Genomic DNA, 21,010 nt, shown 5'->3' on the forward strand with positions numbered 1-21,010 from the left:
CCTTCTCTGCACCCCTCTCACACCCTGTATATCCAAGAGACTTCTACAGAGCTTATGACTATTTCTGGCCAGAGAAAAAGGGTTCAACTAAATAGGCAGAATTTATCTCGGGGGAGAACAGAATCAGTGAGCATTAGTTTCTATGGCACCTAACTTGCCTTTCTCTTAGATTCTCCCCATCACCCTTTATTAGAAAAGATGAGTTCTCTTCTCCCACGAAACTGTAAAGCAATGATGGAAAGGTCAGCAACAAGTTGCAGTTACAACAACCGTCTGATCAGACTTTATGTGAACACTACACTTGAATCAGGAGCAGCAATCAGGTAATTGCTATTAGCTAATTAGGTAAATACTATTAGCTAACAGCCATCTCATTCCCAATATCGGCAACACAGCACAGCTTAAGGAAGACTTCAGCAGTGATCATTAAGGAATTGCAAAAGAAGAGAAGCAATGTCTGGGAATCATACATTCCAATTAGCTTTTCCACTTAAATCTAAGCTTCAACCAACTATCTGGAATGGGGTAACAGCATTTACGAATTCATTAATAGTAACATTGGTTATATTTCAGTCCTCCCTGGACTCTTTTGAGGTGGATGCTACAAAAAATACCAAGAGATGGAATCCAAAAAGAAAAAAATAAAATAATAAGCCACTGCACAAACACAACAAAGCAACTGAGAGCATCTGTGATATTTGGGCATCTACATTAGCTAAACTTTATCACTAAAATGAAAACTCAAAGTGTCTTGAAAATTTAAGTTGAATGTTTGTAATTATGAACGGCTAGAAGAAAAATTTAGCCAAACGTTTGACTGTTTTCAAACTTCCAAAAGTTTGTATAACAAACATAAAACAATCCAATTTCATCAACTGTACACACAATTTAAGTTAACAAAAGGATGCAAAAACATTATCAACCAGATACAAAGTTAAGACTGATTATTCAGGTAAAATTTTAGTATAAGATACTTTAAATTGAATCATATGAAGTTGCCATTTCTACAGGTCAGAAGGGTTGACTATCAACAATTTCATATGACCCAACCTAATAATAAACAGTTTTATATAATGAAGTTTTGTTTGTATCCTAGTTTGTACTTGGTAAGATTAAAGAAATAAAAAAATAAATAAAAACAACTAGTGCATTCACAAAAACTTGCCCGATTATTAATCAAGATACTGAAGCAATTAGGAGAGGTATGGGAGGGTACTGTGTATGTACGTATTTATTTAATAGGCTCCATACCCAACACAGGATTGAACTCACAATCCCTAGATTATGAGTCCAATGCTCTACCAGCAGAGCCAGCCAGGTGCTCCTGGGAGGGCAAATTAATTACCAGATAATTTAACAATGCAGTTGAGAAAGCTGTGGAGATCTTCAAGATTTACTAAATTTGATTCTCTTGAGAATGGCATCGATCCCAGAGGAGATTACTAAAATATTATCATAAATGCTTTACAAGCAACTCATCTACTCTTCAAGGATTTTCCCATCCCAATCATCCAATGCAACAGTAGATTAATTTTGTCTAGTCAAAAAATACAAAGGTTTTAAGCTCATGTGAGAATTTTATTGTCCTGACATTTGACCCCAAAGTGGAAGACCTTCAAAACTTCTGGCTGTTAAGGAGTTTAGTGGGTTCTAGAAAGGTAAGATCCATACTCTTAAAGGGCAGTAAATTTTTTAAAAATTATATTTTAAATAAGGGGTGAAAAAAGAATAGAGTTTCACAATTAAAAAAAAAAAGGAGGGGGGTGAATAGTAAAGGCTAGGCAAAACAGTCACAGATGTAAGGTCACCGCCAGATGAGAAAGTCAGTGAGGAGTTAGCCAGGTTAGCAGATAGCATTCACAAATATGTGTTACTCTTGACTTGCATGTTGCACAAATTCCTGGTATGTACATATAAAGTCTTCTAGAAGGACTCACTACTCCTGATTGTACATGGCTACTAGCTGTTTTTAGAAATACCTTCTATCCCCTGAGCTCTCGGAAAAGCCAGTGCACAAATGTATCAACTTAATTTTCCCTCAATTTACCATTTTCCCCACAACTTTACTCCTATATTGCAAAATATTTTGTGTTCAAATCATTTAGTTTCTTTTCAATCCTAATGACTGAATACACAACTGAAAAATAACACTGGATTAGTTGCTTTAATTTCTCCTTGGAACAAAGCAAGGTATAAATGAGCAATAGTTTACAATTAAATATTTAATTAAGCATTAAATAGTTAAGCATTAAGAATAAGGCTTTAAATCACTTCAAATATAAATCTTATGTTAGTAGTGTTAAAAAAATAAAGTCACTGTCTCCTTTTTTGATGGAATTTTCCAAACACACATACTTAATTATCTGTCAATAATAAACTTTCATAAAGTAATAAATGTATGATGTCAGAAAGATCCCTGGATATCATCTTGAGGTATGCTAAATGTTCCCACAGAATTCGTGGTAATTTTCCACCCTGTTTTTTTTTTATCCTTACTTCTGTGTGGAAAGAGTGAAAAAGGATAACATGATCTAGTCAAAACAAAAGCTCAAGAGGTTACTTTCACTGCTTATTTCACTCTAACCAAATAAAAATTCATTTTGTACTTTTTGTCCCTTCAGGTCCAATTCAATTCAAAAACAGCAAAGTTTGTCAGATAGACACATAACTGAAAGAAAATAATAAGCTTATTATGAAGGCTAAGGACATTTATAGAATTTTCATCAGGCAGGAAAACAGATACCGCAAATACTAAAAAAAAAAAAAATGTCTAAGTTCACTAATTCTCAAGGAGCATACACAGAGAAGAAAGATCTTTGGAACATCTTGGGGAAAAAAATGTCACTGAAGGAACAGTAAGAAGGAAGAAGTTGGGGTTAAGAAATAGTGAAAATGAAAAAAAAGTTTATAAAAGACACTTTCATTGGTAAGAAATTAACTTCAGAAATTATCATTTGAAAATAATTATTAAGTATATTATTTAGAAAAAAATATTTTTAGGCTTATTTTTTACCCAACATCATTTTAGGAGATTCTCTCCCTCAAGGAGCTCAAAATATAAGTGCGAAGAGGACACTAATATACATAAAAGACATGAAAATCGTTATGGACTAAAACAAAAATGATGTAAAATGTTGTGTAACTACTAGGAAAATACCATCAGTGCAAGTAGAAGTGCCTAAGATGTCACAATTTTTGAGTAATGACATTATATATAAAAATCAATAAGCTATGAAAAATTTACAACAGTACTATGTACCAATTTAGCCCCTCCAGGAACCTCTAGTGAGAGAGTCAAGTACTTAGAGAAAAAGGCAGAGGCTGGCTGTACAAGTTATAACTTCAACAAAGTCTGAGACTCATGTTTTCAGCTGCAAATGTGTAGAAATGCCTAATGACCCGGAGTTGCTTCTAGAATTTAAATGCTATTAAACGTGTAGAACACCGTAAACGATAAACAGGCAGAACACAAGGAATGGTAGTGATGGCGGTCACAGACATGATCGTTGTCATCACCATCATCGTAGAAGAGAAATTCTGTATCATGAATTGTAGAGTGTAAATGCATAATTAATGGAGTACTGATTTTTATTTTAAAAAAATTTTTTAATGTTTATTTTTGAAACAGAGAGAGACACAGAGTGTGAGCAGGGGAGGGACAGAGAAAGAGGGAGATACAGAATCTGAAGCAGGCTCCAGGCTCTGAGTTGACAGCACAGAGCCCGATGCAGGGCTTGAACACATGAACTGCGAGATCATGACCTCAGCTGAAGTCAGACACTTAACCGACTGAGCCACCCAGGTGCCCCTGGAGTACTGATTAACAGAAGGATGAAATTAATTTTTGTCACTGGATTTTTAGCTTATTGAGGTAACACTGGAAGTTAAAATGTATAATTTACCAGATCTTGGCAAATGTATTCGCCCACGTAACCACAACCACAGTCAAGAGAATTAACACATCTGGTGCAGCCGGGTGGCTCAGTTGGTTAAGTCTCCCACTTTTCAGCTCAGGTCATGATCCCAGGGTCGTAGGAGATTCAGCCCCATATCTGGGCTCTTGGACTCAGAGACTCTCTGTTCAGGGTGGAGCCTGCTTAAGATTCTCTCTCTCACTCTCTCTTAAAAACAAAAAACAAAGAACAAAAAAAAAAAAAAACCATATCCATCACCTCCAAAAGCTTTCTTGGACTTCTTGAAGTCAATTCCTCTTATCCTTTCCCTTTCTGACTCCCCAGGCAACCACTAACCTAATGTCTTATAGTGCTAGTTTGGTATTAGTTTCTATTTTTATTTTTCTATAATTATATAAAAATGAATAAAACTGTACACTTTTTTTAAAATTCCTTCAGTTAACTTAAGATTTATTCATGGTGTATACCAATAGTTCAATTCTTTCCAATACTAAGTAGTATTACAGCCAAAGTATATATATGCCACAACTTGCTTTCCTGTTCACTTGTTAATGAAAATTTGGTTTTTTAGTCTTTATCTATTACAAAGAAATCTGCTATAAATATTTGTGCATGAATATTTCTTTTTAAGAAACTAATGGGATTTCCCAAGTGGCTGTACCACCTTAGATTCTCACCTGCCAAAGAGGTCCAGCTCCTCCTCATTTGTGACAATACTGGGCAACAGAAGCATAAGGTCTAAAGGAGACAACTGGAAGTGTACTATTATAAGGTTTTTATACTGCATGTGAAGTATAATATCACTGATAAGTTAATTGTGATAATTTAAAGATATATACTATACATCCTAAAGCAACTGCTAAAATAAGAAAATGAGATACAACTCCAAGTAGATCAGATGCAGTCATAATAGTTGACAGGTCCAAAAGAAAAAAAAAAAAGAAAAAGGCTAGAACTGATATATGAATTCAGCAAAGTCACAGGATATAAAATCAATGTACGGAGATCAGTTACATTTCTGTACACCAATAATGAAGCAAGAGAAAGGGAAATCAAGAAATCGATCCCATTTACAATTGCAACAAGAACCATAAAATACCTAAGAATAAACCTAACCCAAAAGGTAAAAGATCTGTATGCTGGAAGCTCTAGAAAAATTATAAAATAAATTGAAGAAGACACTAAGAAATGGAAAAACATTCCATACTCATGGATTGGAAGAACAAATATCGTTAAAATGTTGATACTACCCAAAGCAATCTACACATTCAATGCAATCCCAATCAAATTGTACTAGCATTCTTCTCAGAGCTACAACAAACAATCCTAAAATTTGTATGGGACCACCAAAGACTCTAAATAGCCAAAGTAACATTGAAAAAGAAAACCAAAGCTGGAGGCATCACAATTCCAGACTTTAGCGTGTATTACAAAGCTGTAATCACCAAGACAGTATGGCATTGGCACATAAACAGACACATAGACCAATGGAATATAATAGAGAACCCAGAATTGGGCCCACAAATGTATGGCCAACTAATATTTGACAAAGCAGGAAACAGTATCCAATGGAAAAAAGAGTCTTTTTAGCAAATGGTGCTGGGAGAACTGGACAGCAACATGCATAACAATGAATCTGGACCAATTTCTTACACCATACACAAAAATAAACTCAAAATGGATCAAAGACCTAAATGTGAGATAAGAAATCATCAAAATCCTAGAGAAGAAAACAGGCAACAACCTCTTTGACCTCCAATACAGCAACTTCTTACTTGAACTATCTCTGAAGGCAAGGGAAATAAAAGTGAAAATGAGATACTGGGACCTCATCAAAATACATACATACATACATACATACATACATACATACATACATACATACATACTTCTGCAGAGCAAAGGAAACAATCAACAAAACTAAAAGGCAACCAATGGAATGGAAGAAGATATTTGCAAATGACATATCAGATAAAGGGTTAGTATCCAAAATCTATAAAGAACTTATCAAACTCAACACCTGAAAAACAAATAATCCAGTGAAGAAATGGGCAGAAGACATGAATAGACACTTTTCCAAAGAAAACATCCAAATGGCCAACAGACGCATGAAAATACGCTCAACATCGTGCATCATCAGGGAAATACAAATCAAAACCACAATGAGATACCACATAACAGCAGTGAGAGTGGTTAAAATGAACAACTCAGGCAACAACAGAGGTTGACCAGGCCATGGAGAAATGGGAACCCTCTTGCACTGTTGGTGGGCATGCAAACTGGTGCAGCCACTCTGAAAACAGTGTGGAGGTACTCAAAAAATTGAAAATAGAATTACCATACACCTGAGTAATAGCACTATTAGGAATCTTTCCAAAAGATAAAGAAGTACTGATTCATAAGGGCACATGATACCCTATCAACGGACAAATGGATAAAGATGTGTTTTATATACACTTGGCAATGAGAAAGAACGAAATCTTGCCACTTGCAAAAATGTGGTTGGAACTGGATGGTACCATGCTAAGTGATATAATTCAGTCAGAGTAAGACAGATATCATATGTTTTCACTCATATGTGGAATGTGAGATACTTTATAGAAGGCCATGGGGAAGATAAGGGGAAAAATAGCTTCAAACAGAGAGGAAGGCAAAACATAAAAGTCTCTTAAATACAGAGAACAAACTGAAGGTTGATGCAGGGTGAGGGAGGGAATGGGTGATGTGCATTGAGGAAGCACTTGTGGGATGAGCAGTGGGTGAGTGTTGTACGTAAGCAATGAATAATGGGACTGTACTCTCGAAACCAATGGCACACTGTATGCACTGTATGTTAGCTAACTTGACAATAAGGTATATATTTTTTAAAAAGGCAGAGAAAAAAGGAGACAACTTATTCTTCTACTAATTATGGAATGGTGTTTCATTGTGGTTTTGCCTTCCTGAATGATTAATGACATTGAGCATGTTTTCATATATTTATTTCCTATTCCTGCAAATATTCTGTGTGCCTTTCAAAATAATATGTATTCTGTTGTTCTTGGGTGAAGTGTTTTAAGCAGCAGATCCACAAGAAATAGACCTATTTGTGTCTTCATATATCTAAAATGTATTTCTTATAGGCTGGATATTGTTGGGCTTTGCTTTTTTGTTCGATATGACAATCTCTGCCTTTTAAACCTAGTGTTTAGACTTTTCACATTGAATTTGATCAATGAAATGGTTAGGTTTTAATCTATCATCTTGCTATTTTTAAATTTTCCTCTTAGTTTTTTTTAACCCACTTTTCCCTTTTTTTCTGTTTTGGATTTTGAGTAGTTTTTATAATTAAAATTTATCTATTTTGTTGGTGTATTAACTATATTATGTTTGTTCTATAATTTTAGTGCACAGACTTTATAGTACACACCTTTAATTTATCATCAAATAGGGGTGCTTTAGTGGCTCAGTCAGTTAAGTTTCTGACTTTTGATCTCACACTACCTGAGATCAAGCCCCATGTCAGTCTCTGTACTAACAGCACAGAGCCTGCCTGGGATTGTCTCTGCCCCTCCCCAACTCTCTAAAAACAAATAAATAAATTTAGGAAAAAAAATTAAAATAAATTATCACAATCTACAATCAGTGTCATATCCTTTTAATCTTTCTGCAATTACCATATATTTTAATTATTACATGAGCAAGTAATAGTTGTTATTTAAATACGGAGTAATCTTTTCAATAAATAAAAATATCATAATGGTTTATTATATTTGTCAATATAGTTAATATCGGCCAATGTTCTTTATTTCTTTTTATGCATTTATATAAATCTACATTTTCATCTAGTATTACTTTTCTTCTGTTTGAATAACTTTCATTAACACTTCTTACAGCGCAGGTCAGAAAGAAAGGAATTCTTTCAGCTTTCCTATGTCTGAAAAAGCCTTTATTTTGCCCTATAAATTATTTTACCACATCTGGTTTTGAAAGGTATTTTCCCTGGGTATAGAATTCTACTTTGACAGTTTTTGTCCTACTCAATTATTACTAACATCATTTCTTATGAGAAGTATGCTGCCATCTTTATTTATCTTACTCTGCATATAATGTGTCTTTTTTCTCTAGAAGCCTTCAAGATTTTCTCTTCTCTCCTGGTTTTGAATAATGTGATGATGATGCATCTTAGTGTAATTTTTTTCTCCATTTTCTTATGCTAGAGGTTAAGCTTCTTGAGTCTGTGGGTTTCTACTTTTGATCTAACTTGGTAACAAATGGCTATTATCTCCTCAATTTTTTTTACTGTACCGACCTTTCTTCTTTGTCCTTTAGAATACTCCAATTACATGGTTTTGGGTGCTTTAAATGGTCTCATTGCTGTATATATTTTTTACCTTTTCTGTGTTTCTATTTTGCTATCATTATATCCTTAATAGTCTTTTCTTCTGTAATACTTAATTTATAATTCCTAATCAGTGTACTTTTCATTTTGTACATTGTATGTTTAGTTTATAGAAGTTAGGTTTGTCTTTTTTTTGTTTTTGTTTTAAATAGCTTCCATATCTCCATTTCCATATCTTGTTCTCATATGGGATTGTTTTATACTGACTTTTCCATGGTTCTCTTTGTATGATTGGTTTGAACAAATGATCCTCATAACTGAATGAAATAGCGTGGAAAGGGCCTTTACTGTGGTCATAGAAGAAAATGAGTGTTGGTTCTTTTACTCAACTTGCTAGATAAAATCATTAGAAATTATCTATTGACCTCTCATCTGTAAAATGACAATAACAACAATGCTTTGTAAAGCATTGTGAAGTGTAATATATGTGACAGGAAGGGAGACAGAGTAAATAGCTACACAAATATAAATGCCTATAATTATGATATTTTCAATGATTTGAGTTTTAGATTCTCCTTCCTAAACATTAAGATTTCTTCAACAAGGCACTTGCCTATTAGAACTTTTTTTTTAATGTCCTGTGGTGAGATACATTTAAATTTTTTTTAATGTTTGTTTATTTTTGAGAAAGACAGAGACAGGATGCAAGTGGGTTAGGGGCAGATAGAGAGGGAGACACAGAATCCGAAGCAGGCTCCAGGCTCCGAGCTGTCAGCACAGAGCCCGACATGAGGCTCCAACTCACGAGCTGTGAGATCATGACCTGAGCTGAAGTGAGATGAGCAACTGACTGAGCCACCCAGGCACCCCTCTATTAGAACTTCTTTTGTTCAGCTTTCAAATATTAACATACTTAAATACCCCTTATTTAGAAAAAAATAACTCTTCTATTGTCAAAGCTAGCCAAAGCGGCAACACCAGGCAGACTTGCCCATTCACTCCTAACTTCTAAGGATGGACTCTCTCTGTCCCCAGCTGATAAGGGGGGGGGGAGGGGGGCTCTCAAGGGGAAGTAATCATCTTTTATATTTACCTCAGTGTCTGTAGTATCAAGAGTGAATTATTTCCCTAAAGATTGTCAGATATGGTACTGAAAAAAAATGCCCAGGAAATCAAATTTTTACTTTATTGTTCTGGGTCATTAGAGATCTGCAAACTTCCATTTTGGCAAAATATGACTATCATGCTGATCTTCTTTTCCTGCCTTCAAAATGGTTGGTCTACACATGGGGTACAACCCAAGAAGTAGGAGGAAGAACCAAGTAGAGGTTGACTGGAATTGTAATCTTTGAGTCTCAAAAACACTTGAAAGATCCAGATGGTTCTGGTGCCTTGACTAGATATAGTCTACTCAGGGGCAATTGCTTTAACCTACAAAGCCAAATTAGTCACCAGGAGACCACCAGGATTTTCCTCCTTCCCTTCCTCACACAAAGCACAACTGATGGGTGTAAGGTGTTCTTATCACATAATGACCAATAACACATAACTTATATGCTTTATTTTACAAAGATGAGTTGGACTAATTGGTTAAAATGCAAGGAACCTTCTTGGCAAAAACTCTTGAGTGCTAGAGTTGAGAGAAACATGGCCACAGGGCCAAGGCCATTATGGACCACATCGAAGTTAATGATATGAAAAGCTATTTAATAGTGATCAGGAATCAGACCAGAGTAGAGAGGAGAGAAGGAAGAAGAAAGAGAAGTGGGAGGGAGAGAAGGAGGGATAAGATACAGATGAACAAACTGTCAGAGAACAGAGAGGAAAAAAAGAGCATATTGACTGCTGCCATTTTGGAGTTCTTGTTTGCCTTTTCCTGGATTCCTGCAGGGGCTTTCTGTGTCTGTGTAATAAAATCTGTTTCAAAATAATCCCTTTTCCATAGACTAGTTTAAGTATAGCACCCTTATAGAATAGTCCTCACTGCCCCCAAGGGTTTGCTGTTTTTAATCCAACTGCTTCCTCAAGATTTAGGGGGATTGTGTTTAAATTCTATTTAATTCTCAGTTTGCAACTAAGTACAAGGCCTTTTATACCTTGGCCTATGGACTATCACAGTGCTATCTCCAAGTATCTGTCCTGATCTGAAATTTTAGTGTTTGTTGACTGGCAATCAACTCTCTTTGGAGAACTTAAGTTCACACTTCAGTGACTTCAGCCCAAATCTGTTTCCACATACTCTTCCTCTCCTTATTACAAAACCCTTAGTTTCTGGTATGAAGCATTGATAAAGTAAAGCTATTCTACTGACTCTGCTGTGTGGATGGGTAATGGCTCAATCTCATTTACTAAGTAAAAGGCAGTACTGGTTATTATATCTCCCTACTACCAGGCATACTCACAATACAGACAATGATTAGTAAACACATTTCTAATCCCACAAAGTGTGACTAAATTCTTTGCTTTAGACAGTTATGGAACAATCTTCCTGACAAATGACTTCTTGATGTTAACACCATTGTTGTAAGCTAGCACAGACAACTGAGGAAATATTCCTTTCCCAACTAGCCCAGAAAAGGCCTGTGCTAGTGATCTAAGCAATAAATCAAATCACTGATCACATGCAGGTTGTCATTTTAAAATACTGATCTGCTGTGCTATGGAGATATTTGTATTTAATTGTAGTATTTAAATAAGCTATCTCCTATAGAGCTTGGTTTATGCTTAATTCCTGCTCAGCCCTCAGCTGAGCAGCACATGAAAAGGTGGAGAGCCATGGGCCTGAGGCACCCTGTGTGCCCCGTATCTGGTTAGCTGTAAATTGAACATGGCTGACATTCTTCAAATGGATCAAGGCTATTACGCCTTTCTAAACAACAATTTTATGAGTTTCTAGTGCTTACATGTTAAGAGTCTGCATGTACAGTGTCTCTTAAAAGAAATTTTATTGACTAAAGGTAGGGAGTAATTTTTTTGCACACTGTCCATGGTGAAACAGATTCACAGGGGCTAAAGGGCTTCTGGATGTCAAGAGGCATGTTTATCCAAAAAAGTTCTGGAACTTAAGTTTATCAAGTTGTAGTCTAGATGGCTTTTTGGTGTAATGTGAAGTCACTCTTCAAGTCAGTACTTTCCACTGGCCTTGTAAGTACAGCGATTTGCATAAATGGGCACTTAGGAAATGTGGGTGGAATTTGATATCCACTAAGCAAGTGGAGGTGGTTGTCTAGTCAATTACATAAGTAAGGTGTTTAAACACCATTGCTGTGCCTGTTCAACACCACCATAAATAATGGGAATATGTTTGTACTCCTACCACAGGCATTGTGTTGACTAGACTATGTTATTAAAATAATTTTTTAGGGGCACATGGGTGGCTCAGTTGGTTCAGCATTGGACTTCAGCTCAGGTCATCATCTCACGAATGGTGGGTTTGAGTCCCACATTGGGCTCTGGGCTGACAGCTCAGAGCCTGGAGGCTGCTTCAGATTCTATGTCTCCCTCTCTCTACCCCTCCCCTGCTCACACTCTGACTCTCTCTCTCTCTCAAAAGTAAATAATAATCATTTTTTTAAAATTACAACAATTCTTTAATACAAATTTAAAAAAATAACTAACAAAGGGGAACCTTCTTGCTCTGTTTGTAGACACACAAATAGGTACAGCCACTCTGGAAAATAGTATGGAGTTTCCTAAAAAGTTAAATATAGAATTATCCTATGATCCAGGATTTGCACTACTAGGCATTTATCAAAAGAATACAAAAATACTAACTCAAAATGATACATGTTTCCTAATGTTTATAACAATCTATACAATAGCCAAATAAGAAAAGAGCTCAAGTGTCCGATGACTGATGAATGGATAAAGATGTGAGACATACACACAATGGAATAGTATTCAACCGCGAAAAAGAATGCAATCTTGCCATTTGCAAATGACATGGATGGAGCTAGAGGGTAATACGGTAAGTGAAATAAATCAGAGAAAGATAAATACCATATGATTTCACTCATATGTAGAATTTAAGAAATGAAGAAAGGGGAAAAAAGAAAGAGAGAGGGAAACCAAGAAACAGATTCTTAACCATAGAGAATTGATGGTTACCAGAGGGGAAGTGGATGGGGGATGGGTAAAATAGATGATGAGGATTAAGGAGAGTACTTGTGGTGAGCACCAGGTGATATATTAAAATGGTGAATCACTATATTATACACCTGAAATTAATATTACATTATATGCTAACTAAAAATTAAATACAAACTTTAATTAAAAAATAACACATGTCTGCCAGCTTCCCTATAGGAGGGAGTCAGCATGAAGTTTTGTTTTCATTTTATAATTTAGCAAAAACAAAGCACCAACTATCAACCATAGACTCTTGAAAGAATAGTATCTACATAACATAAATGTAAGCCTCTTAACTCCAAAATTTTATTCAAATAGGCAGATTATACTGCCATTTTCTCTCTAAAATCCACCGGAAGAAACTTACACCTTTTCCTCCTGGGGAAATGATTTGTGATAAGCATAAAACATTTCATTAACTATAGCATAGGAAAATAATATCGAATGTCATAATTAATTATGAAATGATCAAATATACAACTTACTAGGATCAAAGAGCAAAGATAACAAGCACCTTAGATTTATGTAATACTTTATCATTTCAAAGCACTTTCATATAGGTTATTTTAATTAATAGCCATATGATGCTTTAAAACTTGTATGTGTTTACAACCCCTCCTAACCTGTATTTCTGCAAGGGCTCAAATGGTCATGCCTCTGTTCTTGGCAGAAACCTTCTAGAGTGCCCCATTCTTAACTCATACAACATCCATAGTCTTATGAAGATTAAAATTTTAAACTTCTTTTTTTAACTCAAGGTAAGAGAGGTAAAATTAAAATAGAAATTACTTAGCATTAATCTCTTGAGAGTATCAGATTGCCATTAATGAGGGGTTATTAAACTTTCAAACAAAAAAAGTTTGAAAAATTACTTCATTTTCATTTTCATCTTATCAGCCTTGTGAGTGCCTGCCTTCTTCAGGTCAAAGGACTTTTCCCAAGAGAATAGTTTAGGTGTCAGAAAAAATACTCCTCTTTATTTTTACTTGCATCTTCTTTGTGGCTTCAGAACAGGGGATTGCTTTGTAGTCTTGGCTCTACCTACCTAATAGTCTTTTCACTAAAATGAGGGAGTTGAATAAAACAATCTCTCAGATCTGTGCTAATTTTAGTTCTCTAATTCTTTTCAGTAATACTTTCCTTTTACAGCACTTTGTTCATTAGTCTTCTCTTGGCCTCACTATTCAGAAGAGATTTTTTTGACATGAAAACATTATTGCCGTGTTTGCTATAAAGTCCTAAATCTTACCACAAGGGATGTGATTATGTTATTAATGGTAATAATTACAATTAATAATGATACTGCCATTTTTAATGCTTACCAAGTGCCATGAAATCTATACACATAATCTCAATAGGACAATCCTGTGAGGTATAGATTGTTACTATTTTTCATAGTGAAAAAGCTAAAGCTTAGAATTTAATTACCCAAAATGCAAACTATAGCCATACTATTCATAAGATATCCTATTTTCAGAATGTCAGGACACGTTTTTACACTGCAGTTCACAGGGCAGAACTGTCAAGGTAGTGGGAGGCAAGGATGAGCTCATCTATGATTTGTATGCATTTTTCAAAATCTTCACATAAATTCAATATGAACTCATTTTCTTCTGCAAAAGAAAACTCCTTATAAAAGAAGATAAATTTGAAATTCTCATGCTTTTCATGGTAAAATGAAAGCATGCACAGGTAGATTCAAAATAATATTTTCCGGAACCAGCAATGTAGAAACTCACTATTATGGATGGAATGGTGGAGTTCTAGAAACTAGCAACAAAAAGACTTACTGCTGAAAATTTAGGCATTTGTTTTTGGTATTCTAGATGGGACAAATAGAAAACATGTGTGAGTATAACTTAACACTCACACATAGTCTGTAGAGCAAAAAATATTGTGAAAATATTATGCAAATTATATATATATGTGTGTATATATATATATATATATATATATATGATATGAACATCAGAGCGCAATGGGTTTGAATTTGAATTTCTCCTTCCTTGAAAATAGTGTTGCTTAAAAAATAGATATATTGTTATTGTCTTTGTAGATAATGCATCTTCTCAAAATAAAAACCAAAGGCATACAGTACAGTGAATTATATGAAAACTTCCCCCAAATACAGATAATTCTTGTCTCAACTGTCTATTCCAGTATACTCTTCTGTATACATGCCCCATCAATTATGAGGCTTTCTATCTTGTCTGGTGGGAACAAACTCAATTCCTGACCTGGATGAGCATCGGGCAAGGCACACCTAGACCTTCTGGATAGTCCTTATCTTGTTCTTGGGTAGTGTCCTCACATGTATGCACTTATCATTACATTATTCAGCTGATTTCTCAAGGGAACCCCTTGCAGTATTAAAATATTACAATAAGTATTTATACTATTGTATTCCTTTGTATGGATGCTTTATTTCACACACATAACTGGCAATCTATGGACAAAACATCTCTAGAACTTGGCTGTTGCTTGACATGTCTTGTGTTGACTCTCATACTGTTTTATTTAATTCTACTTATCAATTAAATTCAGATTTCCAGACTTTCTAATTCTAGTCAAGAGGGAATAATGGACTTGAGATACCTTCCCACACAAAAACCAAAAAGTGGACAAAGTGAATGGTTTTTAATATACTGGAGATGTGCCAGGAAAGGACAGTGATCCCAAGGAAACAAAAAACAAATAAGGTGAGCCTTATGATTACTTCAGTTAACTGCCTTGAGGTGGTTTTCAGGTCACTGTGCAAGGAGAAGGAACTCAGGTGGAGTCCACTGGACTCTGAGTGAAAAACACAGAGCCAAAATCCAGGAAGACCAAGGCAGCTAAAGGCCACAGGCATAATGTCAAAAAGAACTGAACAGAAGGAAAAGTTTGACAATCTGCAGAGGGTTCCTCTTGAGTAATCAAGTAAGTCATGATAAGACATACTGAAACCACTCAAGGCCCAGGTAAGAGGCATCAAAAGAATTACAAATAACAGTGCCCAGCACTGACCAACACCAGAAATAGTGCTTGTTTCTACCTGGAAGACTTGAAAAATTTATCATTCATGAGTCAGTGGGGAAACTACACAGTAGAGTCTTGCTTCAGTATTGAGGAATAATTAGCCCAAAGTTGAGCACTATTTCATTTCAACTTAACAAATTCTAAAAGCAACATCCAAAAAAAACCCCAAACTGTTTCCATGTAACTTAATTATTTTTCACAGCAAAGCTCAGAAATATTTATAGGATGCCAGAAATATCCATCAACCAGCAAGGTAATTTTTGCAATCTGGCATCCTATATAAAGTTACCAGGCATGTGAAGCAGCAGGAAAATATGACACATAATGAAGAGAAAAATCTATCAGGCAAAACTTACTAAGAATGGACAGAGATGTTAGAATTGGCAGTCAAGGACATCAAAACAGTTTTAACTTGTGCATGTGTTAAAAAGTGAAGTAGAGAAAGACAATTTAAAGGGAATAAGAAGTGAATATTTTCAAAAAGCACATGTGATAAAGGACTATTATCCAAAACATTCAAAGACTTTTAAAACTCAACAATTAGAAAAAAAAAACACCTCTTCTTTAAAAATTCTTATAAAAACCTCACCAAAGATATACAGATGGCAAATAAGCATTTGAAAGAATGCTGCATATCATATGTCATCAGAGAAATGACAGTGAATACAATATACCACGATGCACCTATCATAATGGCCAAAGCCTGGAACACAAACAATACCAAATGCTAAAGAAGATTCAGATGAACAGGAACCGTCATTCATTGCTGGTGAGAATGCCAAATGGTACACCCAATTTAAAAGACAGTTTGCTGGTTTTCTTACAAAACTAAACATATTCTTACCATACAATCCAGCAATTATGCCTCTTGGCATTTGCGCAAAGGAATTGAAAACTTATGTTCACACCAAAACTTGCATATGAAAGTTTATAGCAGCTTTATTCTTAATTGCCAAAATTTGGAAGCAACCAAGATGTTCCTCAGTAGGTCAACAGATAAATAAACTGTGACACAGCTAGACAATGGAATAAAATTCAGTGCTAAAAAGAAATGAACTATCAAACCATATAAAAGACATGGAGGAAATTGAATGTCTATTACTAAGAGAAAAAAGCCAACATGAAAATGTTACATACTGTGTGATTCCAACCCTTTGATGTTCTTCAAAAGACAAAACTATGGAGACAGTAAAAAGATCACTGGTTGTCTGGAATTCTGGGATAAAGGGGGGTGAATAGGTGGAATAGGTGCAATAGGGGGATGAAGAGGATTTTTAACGCAAAGTACTCTAGAATTAGACTATTTTTCCAAGAGTCAGTTGCTCTAAGTTTGCCATAGTCCTGTCCTTTTTTGTTGCCCTTATCCTGCTTGATTCATTATTTTACTGCTTTCGAGGCTTGAAATTATGACTGTCAATTGATTTTTGCCTTCTGTTAACAAATGAAGGAATATAAAAATGGTTCCTTCTATCAGTGTGAAGGGAGGAACCATCCAAACTCATTCTATAGCGCCCACTGTTATTTAGTCCCAACAAACTTCCCAAGTCTATTTCTCAACATTTCCCTCATCAGCCCATATACAGAAGAAGAGCTTTTCATTTCTTACTCACTATTGCCTATATTCCCAAACAAGCTGGAGGTGTTAAGTTCACTTACTTAGCATGTTAACAAGATCCATGTTTAAACCATCAGCACAGAAAGGAGGAAATAAAATGAAATGACTGTCCTTAAATTCAGGGTTAGGAATTTTCATTTCTACCAAATGCTAAGTGGAAGTAATTTTATGTCTCTAGAAAGAAAAGAACCCATGTCAGAAAAATAACTTTTTGCTGTTTAGTGTAAAATATAAGACGCTTAAAAATAAATGACCTCAAAGATAATGAGAGGTTGTAAAAGTTATCATCAACCATTTCATCATGGTGTAGGTGGGATGGGCCAAATCCTGCCCAAATCTATTGCCTTTAGATATAAATCTTCAGACGTCAAAATATTGGTCAATCAAGCCAGTAAATTCCTCATTGCGTTGGGTCAACCCAAGTTACAAAATTATTTATTCCTTTTTCTCCTGTAAAGTCACCCCAACCATGCCACCTTTTGTTTAAATACTCTTTTTACTCACTTGCTTCCAAAGATAAAGAATAAAGAATATGAGTATTAAGTGACTTCATAACAATCTTACTTTTTATATTTTTTTGCATAGATAGTATGAGATACTTATTGCTTCTATATACTTATTGCCACCTTTTGTTTGAAATACTCTTTCTACTCACTTGCTTCCAAAGATAAAGAATAAAGAATATAAGAGTATCAAGTGACTTCATAACAATCTTACTTTTTATATTTTTTGCATAGATAGTATGAGATACTTATTGCTTCTATATTTAGCATGCCTCCACTAAATTTATTCCCAAATGCATTAACAAGCATAATATTTTCACACTATGTACTTACAAATAAAACTTCTCATCCCATACTGGATTCAAGTTTCCAAAAATGGTTTTAGTTCTTCTTTTGTTCTTTCCAACTTGAACAGTAACATATGGGTCACTAGACCCTGTTTTGTCTTTTGCCTGCAAGCCTTGTGCAGAAACCACTGAAATAAGCCAAAATGGACATTTTAATATAAAGATTTCCTCAAACAAAAAAAGGGACTATTTATAATGAAGCATTTTCTAACACATTGTACACTGGGTTTACAGATGCACTTCCAGGGCTTCTATTATGAACATTAGGACTTAAAAAAATACTTAATGTAATAATTAAAATGCTAAGTATTAAACCCTTCCTTGAATATTTGCTTTTGCTTGAAATGAATATTAACTATATACATACACTTTCATATACACATCAGCTATATACTTATATATAGATTACTGCATACACACATAGAGAAATAATGATGCACATACAGCATGCAAAAGTTTATCCAACATAATCCAAATGTCTGTAATTTAAACTGTACTTCTATTTATGAGCTTGCTGTTACTATTTTTTTTTAGTTTATTTATTTTGAGACAGACAGCATGAGCGTGGAAGGGGTGGAGGGAGAGGGAGAGAGAGAATCCCAAACAGGCTCTGCACTGTCAGCAGAGAGCCTGATTCGGGGCTTGATCTCATAAACCATGAGATTATTACCTGAACCCAAACCAAGAGTCATATCACCGCAAGTTTGCTATCATTATTGATCAAGTCAACCTAGTAAATAAAAAGCTTCTTTATCTTATAAGTGCCATATGAGTAAGTTAAGACGCTTGGTAACATTAACACAACATGCATGCGCTTGTTGTTAATGTTGTAAGCAACTTCAGGAGTTCATATTTTCAGACATCACTAAGCTCAAATTGCCTTGACTCTAGGATCAATTGTTTGAGGGGTATCGATCACGGATTAAGTAAAATAATGTGTGTTTTCTCATTAAGAAAAACTGACTAAAGAGATTTTTTAGCTACTCTTGTAATTTATCAGGGGCAGACAGCTACAAAGCTAATCTCTTGGAAATTGTAGGGCATTGATGAGTCTATTGTAAAAGACAACCTTCTTCCTCTGGAAGAGCTTTTGATTAGAACAACCAACAGACTGAAATTACTTCAATTATCTAGTATATACATGAGAACTTTGAAATACAACTACACTGGTCAATACTGACAAGAAAGAAAAATTCTACTTACTTTACCTATTATTCTTATTATTAGCAGTGATTTCTAAGACATGTGAAAATCTCAGTGTGGAATCGAAATTTTAAAGATAACTACTTTTACCTGTAATGGTTATTTTTGCTGACCACTTAGATGTCCCATCCAGTACACTCTGCTTGGCCGCTTTTGTGTACTGCACGAAATCTTCTTTAGAAATCTGAAACATTTCCTGAATTACTTCAAACACCTCTGGCCTGTTTTTCTCCCTAATCTTCATTCTTTCTTTCATAGCTGTAATGATGGTCTGTGTCTTGTCTTCGGCACCATGCTTAGAACTCTTTTCTGCTGCTCCTATAATGGAAAAATCAATGGTGATGTACATGTATGTAAAGTTACTTTGTGATAGCCCGAGGGAGGGAGAAAAAGAAGGAATATGAGAATGAATAAATGCTTTAGTTTTAAGGAGAGATCAGGACAAGATCAGGACAAACAAATATTGCTGGACAATATTCAGAACTAGTCTTTTGAGTTAATGGCAAATAAATGGGCTTGCATGATTCCCAGTATTTTTCTGTTGTTATTTGATGAAATCAGGGGTTGTAGAAATATGTCATCTAAATTTTCAAAACAAACAGAATGCACACAATAATGATATTATATATTCCACATATATACCACACACAAATGTGAGAAATAGATTGTATATGTAAGGCAAGTGTCATTCAAAAATCAGAATTCCAAATACTTGTGTGCAAAGTGCTTACTTTTAATGATGGAATTTATCATAATTGAGTGCTTAAATTCTTCTTATAAAATAAACACCACCACTCTCTCTTATATATTGAAATATAGTATACGATTTTACTTGGAACTAAATTGGAAACCACTGGGCTAGGTGATCTCTAAATACCTGACAGACCACAGGCTTGAACTCTCATTCTGTGATATGGCCACACTTGTCAACAGGGTGAATTATTTCTACTTAAAACCCTTTTTGATTTCTAGTACTTTGGTGATTGGTCTCAACTTTCTGGGCATTTTTATTTATAACGCCAATCCTTTTGGCAGTGAAGGACTTCCAAAAGTCAGTTCTTGGGTCCCTCACATTCTCCAACTACCAGCCAGATACTCTCAATGTTCTGTGTGGCCTGTGGGTTGCACAATATTATACAACAGGTAAACAGCAAACCATGATTCCAACTCTCATGGTTCCTTAGTGAGAATGAAATGAGAATGCAAAACCCCAGGTACCAATACTGCAGGAACTGCCACTGCTGAAACCAAATATTTTTGGATCAGAACAACTGAGATGTTGTGAAAAGAATAAAAACAAAACAACAAAACTCATGTTCATAGCTAGGAACAATTCCAATTTTCATCTAAATGACTGTATTATCCAACTTACAATTTTTTGAAATATTATACTCCTGAAATAGACATACTAATATCTAGTGAAACATTTAGAGACTAAGTGGTATAATTTAATTTAAAAAAAAATTTCAATGTTTACTTTTGAGAGAGAGAGAGAGAGAGACAGACAGAGAGAAAGAGAAGAGAGAGAGAGAAGGAGGAGGAGGGGCAGAGAGAGAGGGGGACACAGAATCCAAAGCAGACTCCAGGCTCTGAGCTGTCAGCACAGAGCCAGATGCAGGGCTCAAACTCATGAACTTTGATATCAGGATCTGAACCGAAGTCAGACACTTAACAGACTGAGCCGTCCAGGCATCCCTAAATGGGATAATTTATCTGCACCATTTCTACCACAAAGGATAGCTTCAGTAATGTTCTTTGAATATAAGTCTTTGCATGTTAAGCCCAATTTAAGCATAGAATCTAAGACAAAGAGGAAGAGGTCAGCTGTTAACTTTCCTTATAATAAATTCATAATCAATTTAACAGGAGTACTTTAGTGAAAAACTGCATTTATTTAAAAGTATAACATTTGTTTCCTAATGTGGGAAAAATACATTCATAATAACCAAAATGTAATTAGA

General features: G+C 35.0%; 1 protein-coding gene across 1 annotated transcript in view; it reads right to left on the minus strand.

The window, feature by feature from the left end:
* UNC13C (unc-13 homolog C) overlaps positions 1-21,010 on the minus strand; it is a 606,187-nt gene that overhangs the window by 322,149 nt on the left and 263,028 nt on the right. Inside the window, exons 12-13 of the mRNA XM_047864534.1 lie at positions 19,140-19,367; positions 17,833-17,974 (exon numbers count right to left, since the gene is read on the minus strand). Coding sequence (XP_047720490.1) covers positions 17,833-17,974; positions 19,140-19,367 — 370 coding nt within the window. The remainder of the gene's footprint in view (positions 1-17,832; positions 17,975-19,139; positions 19,368-21,010) is intronic.

Source organism: Prionailurus viverrinus, chromosome B3, assembly GCF_022837055.1.
Source record: "Prionailurus viverrinus isolate Anna chromosome B3, UM_Priviv_1.0, whole genome shotgun sequence".
In the NCBI taxonomy this organism is placed as follows: domain Eukaryota; kingdom Metazoa; phylum Chordata; class Mammalia; order Carnivora; family Felidae; genus Prionailurus; species Prionailurus viverrinus.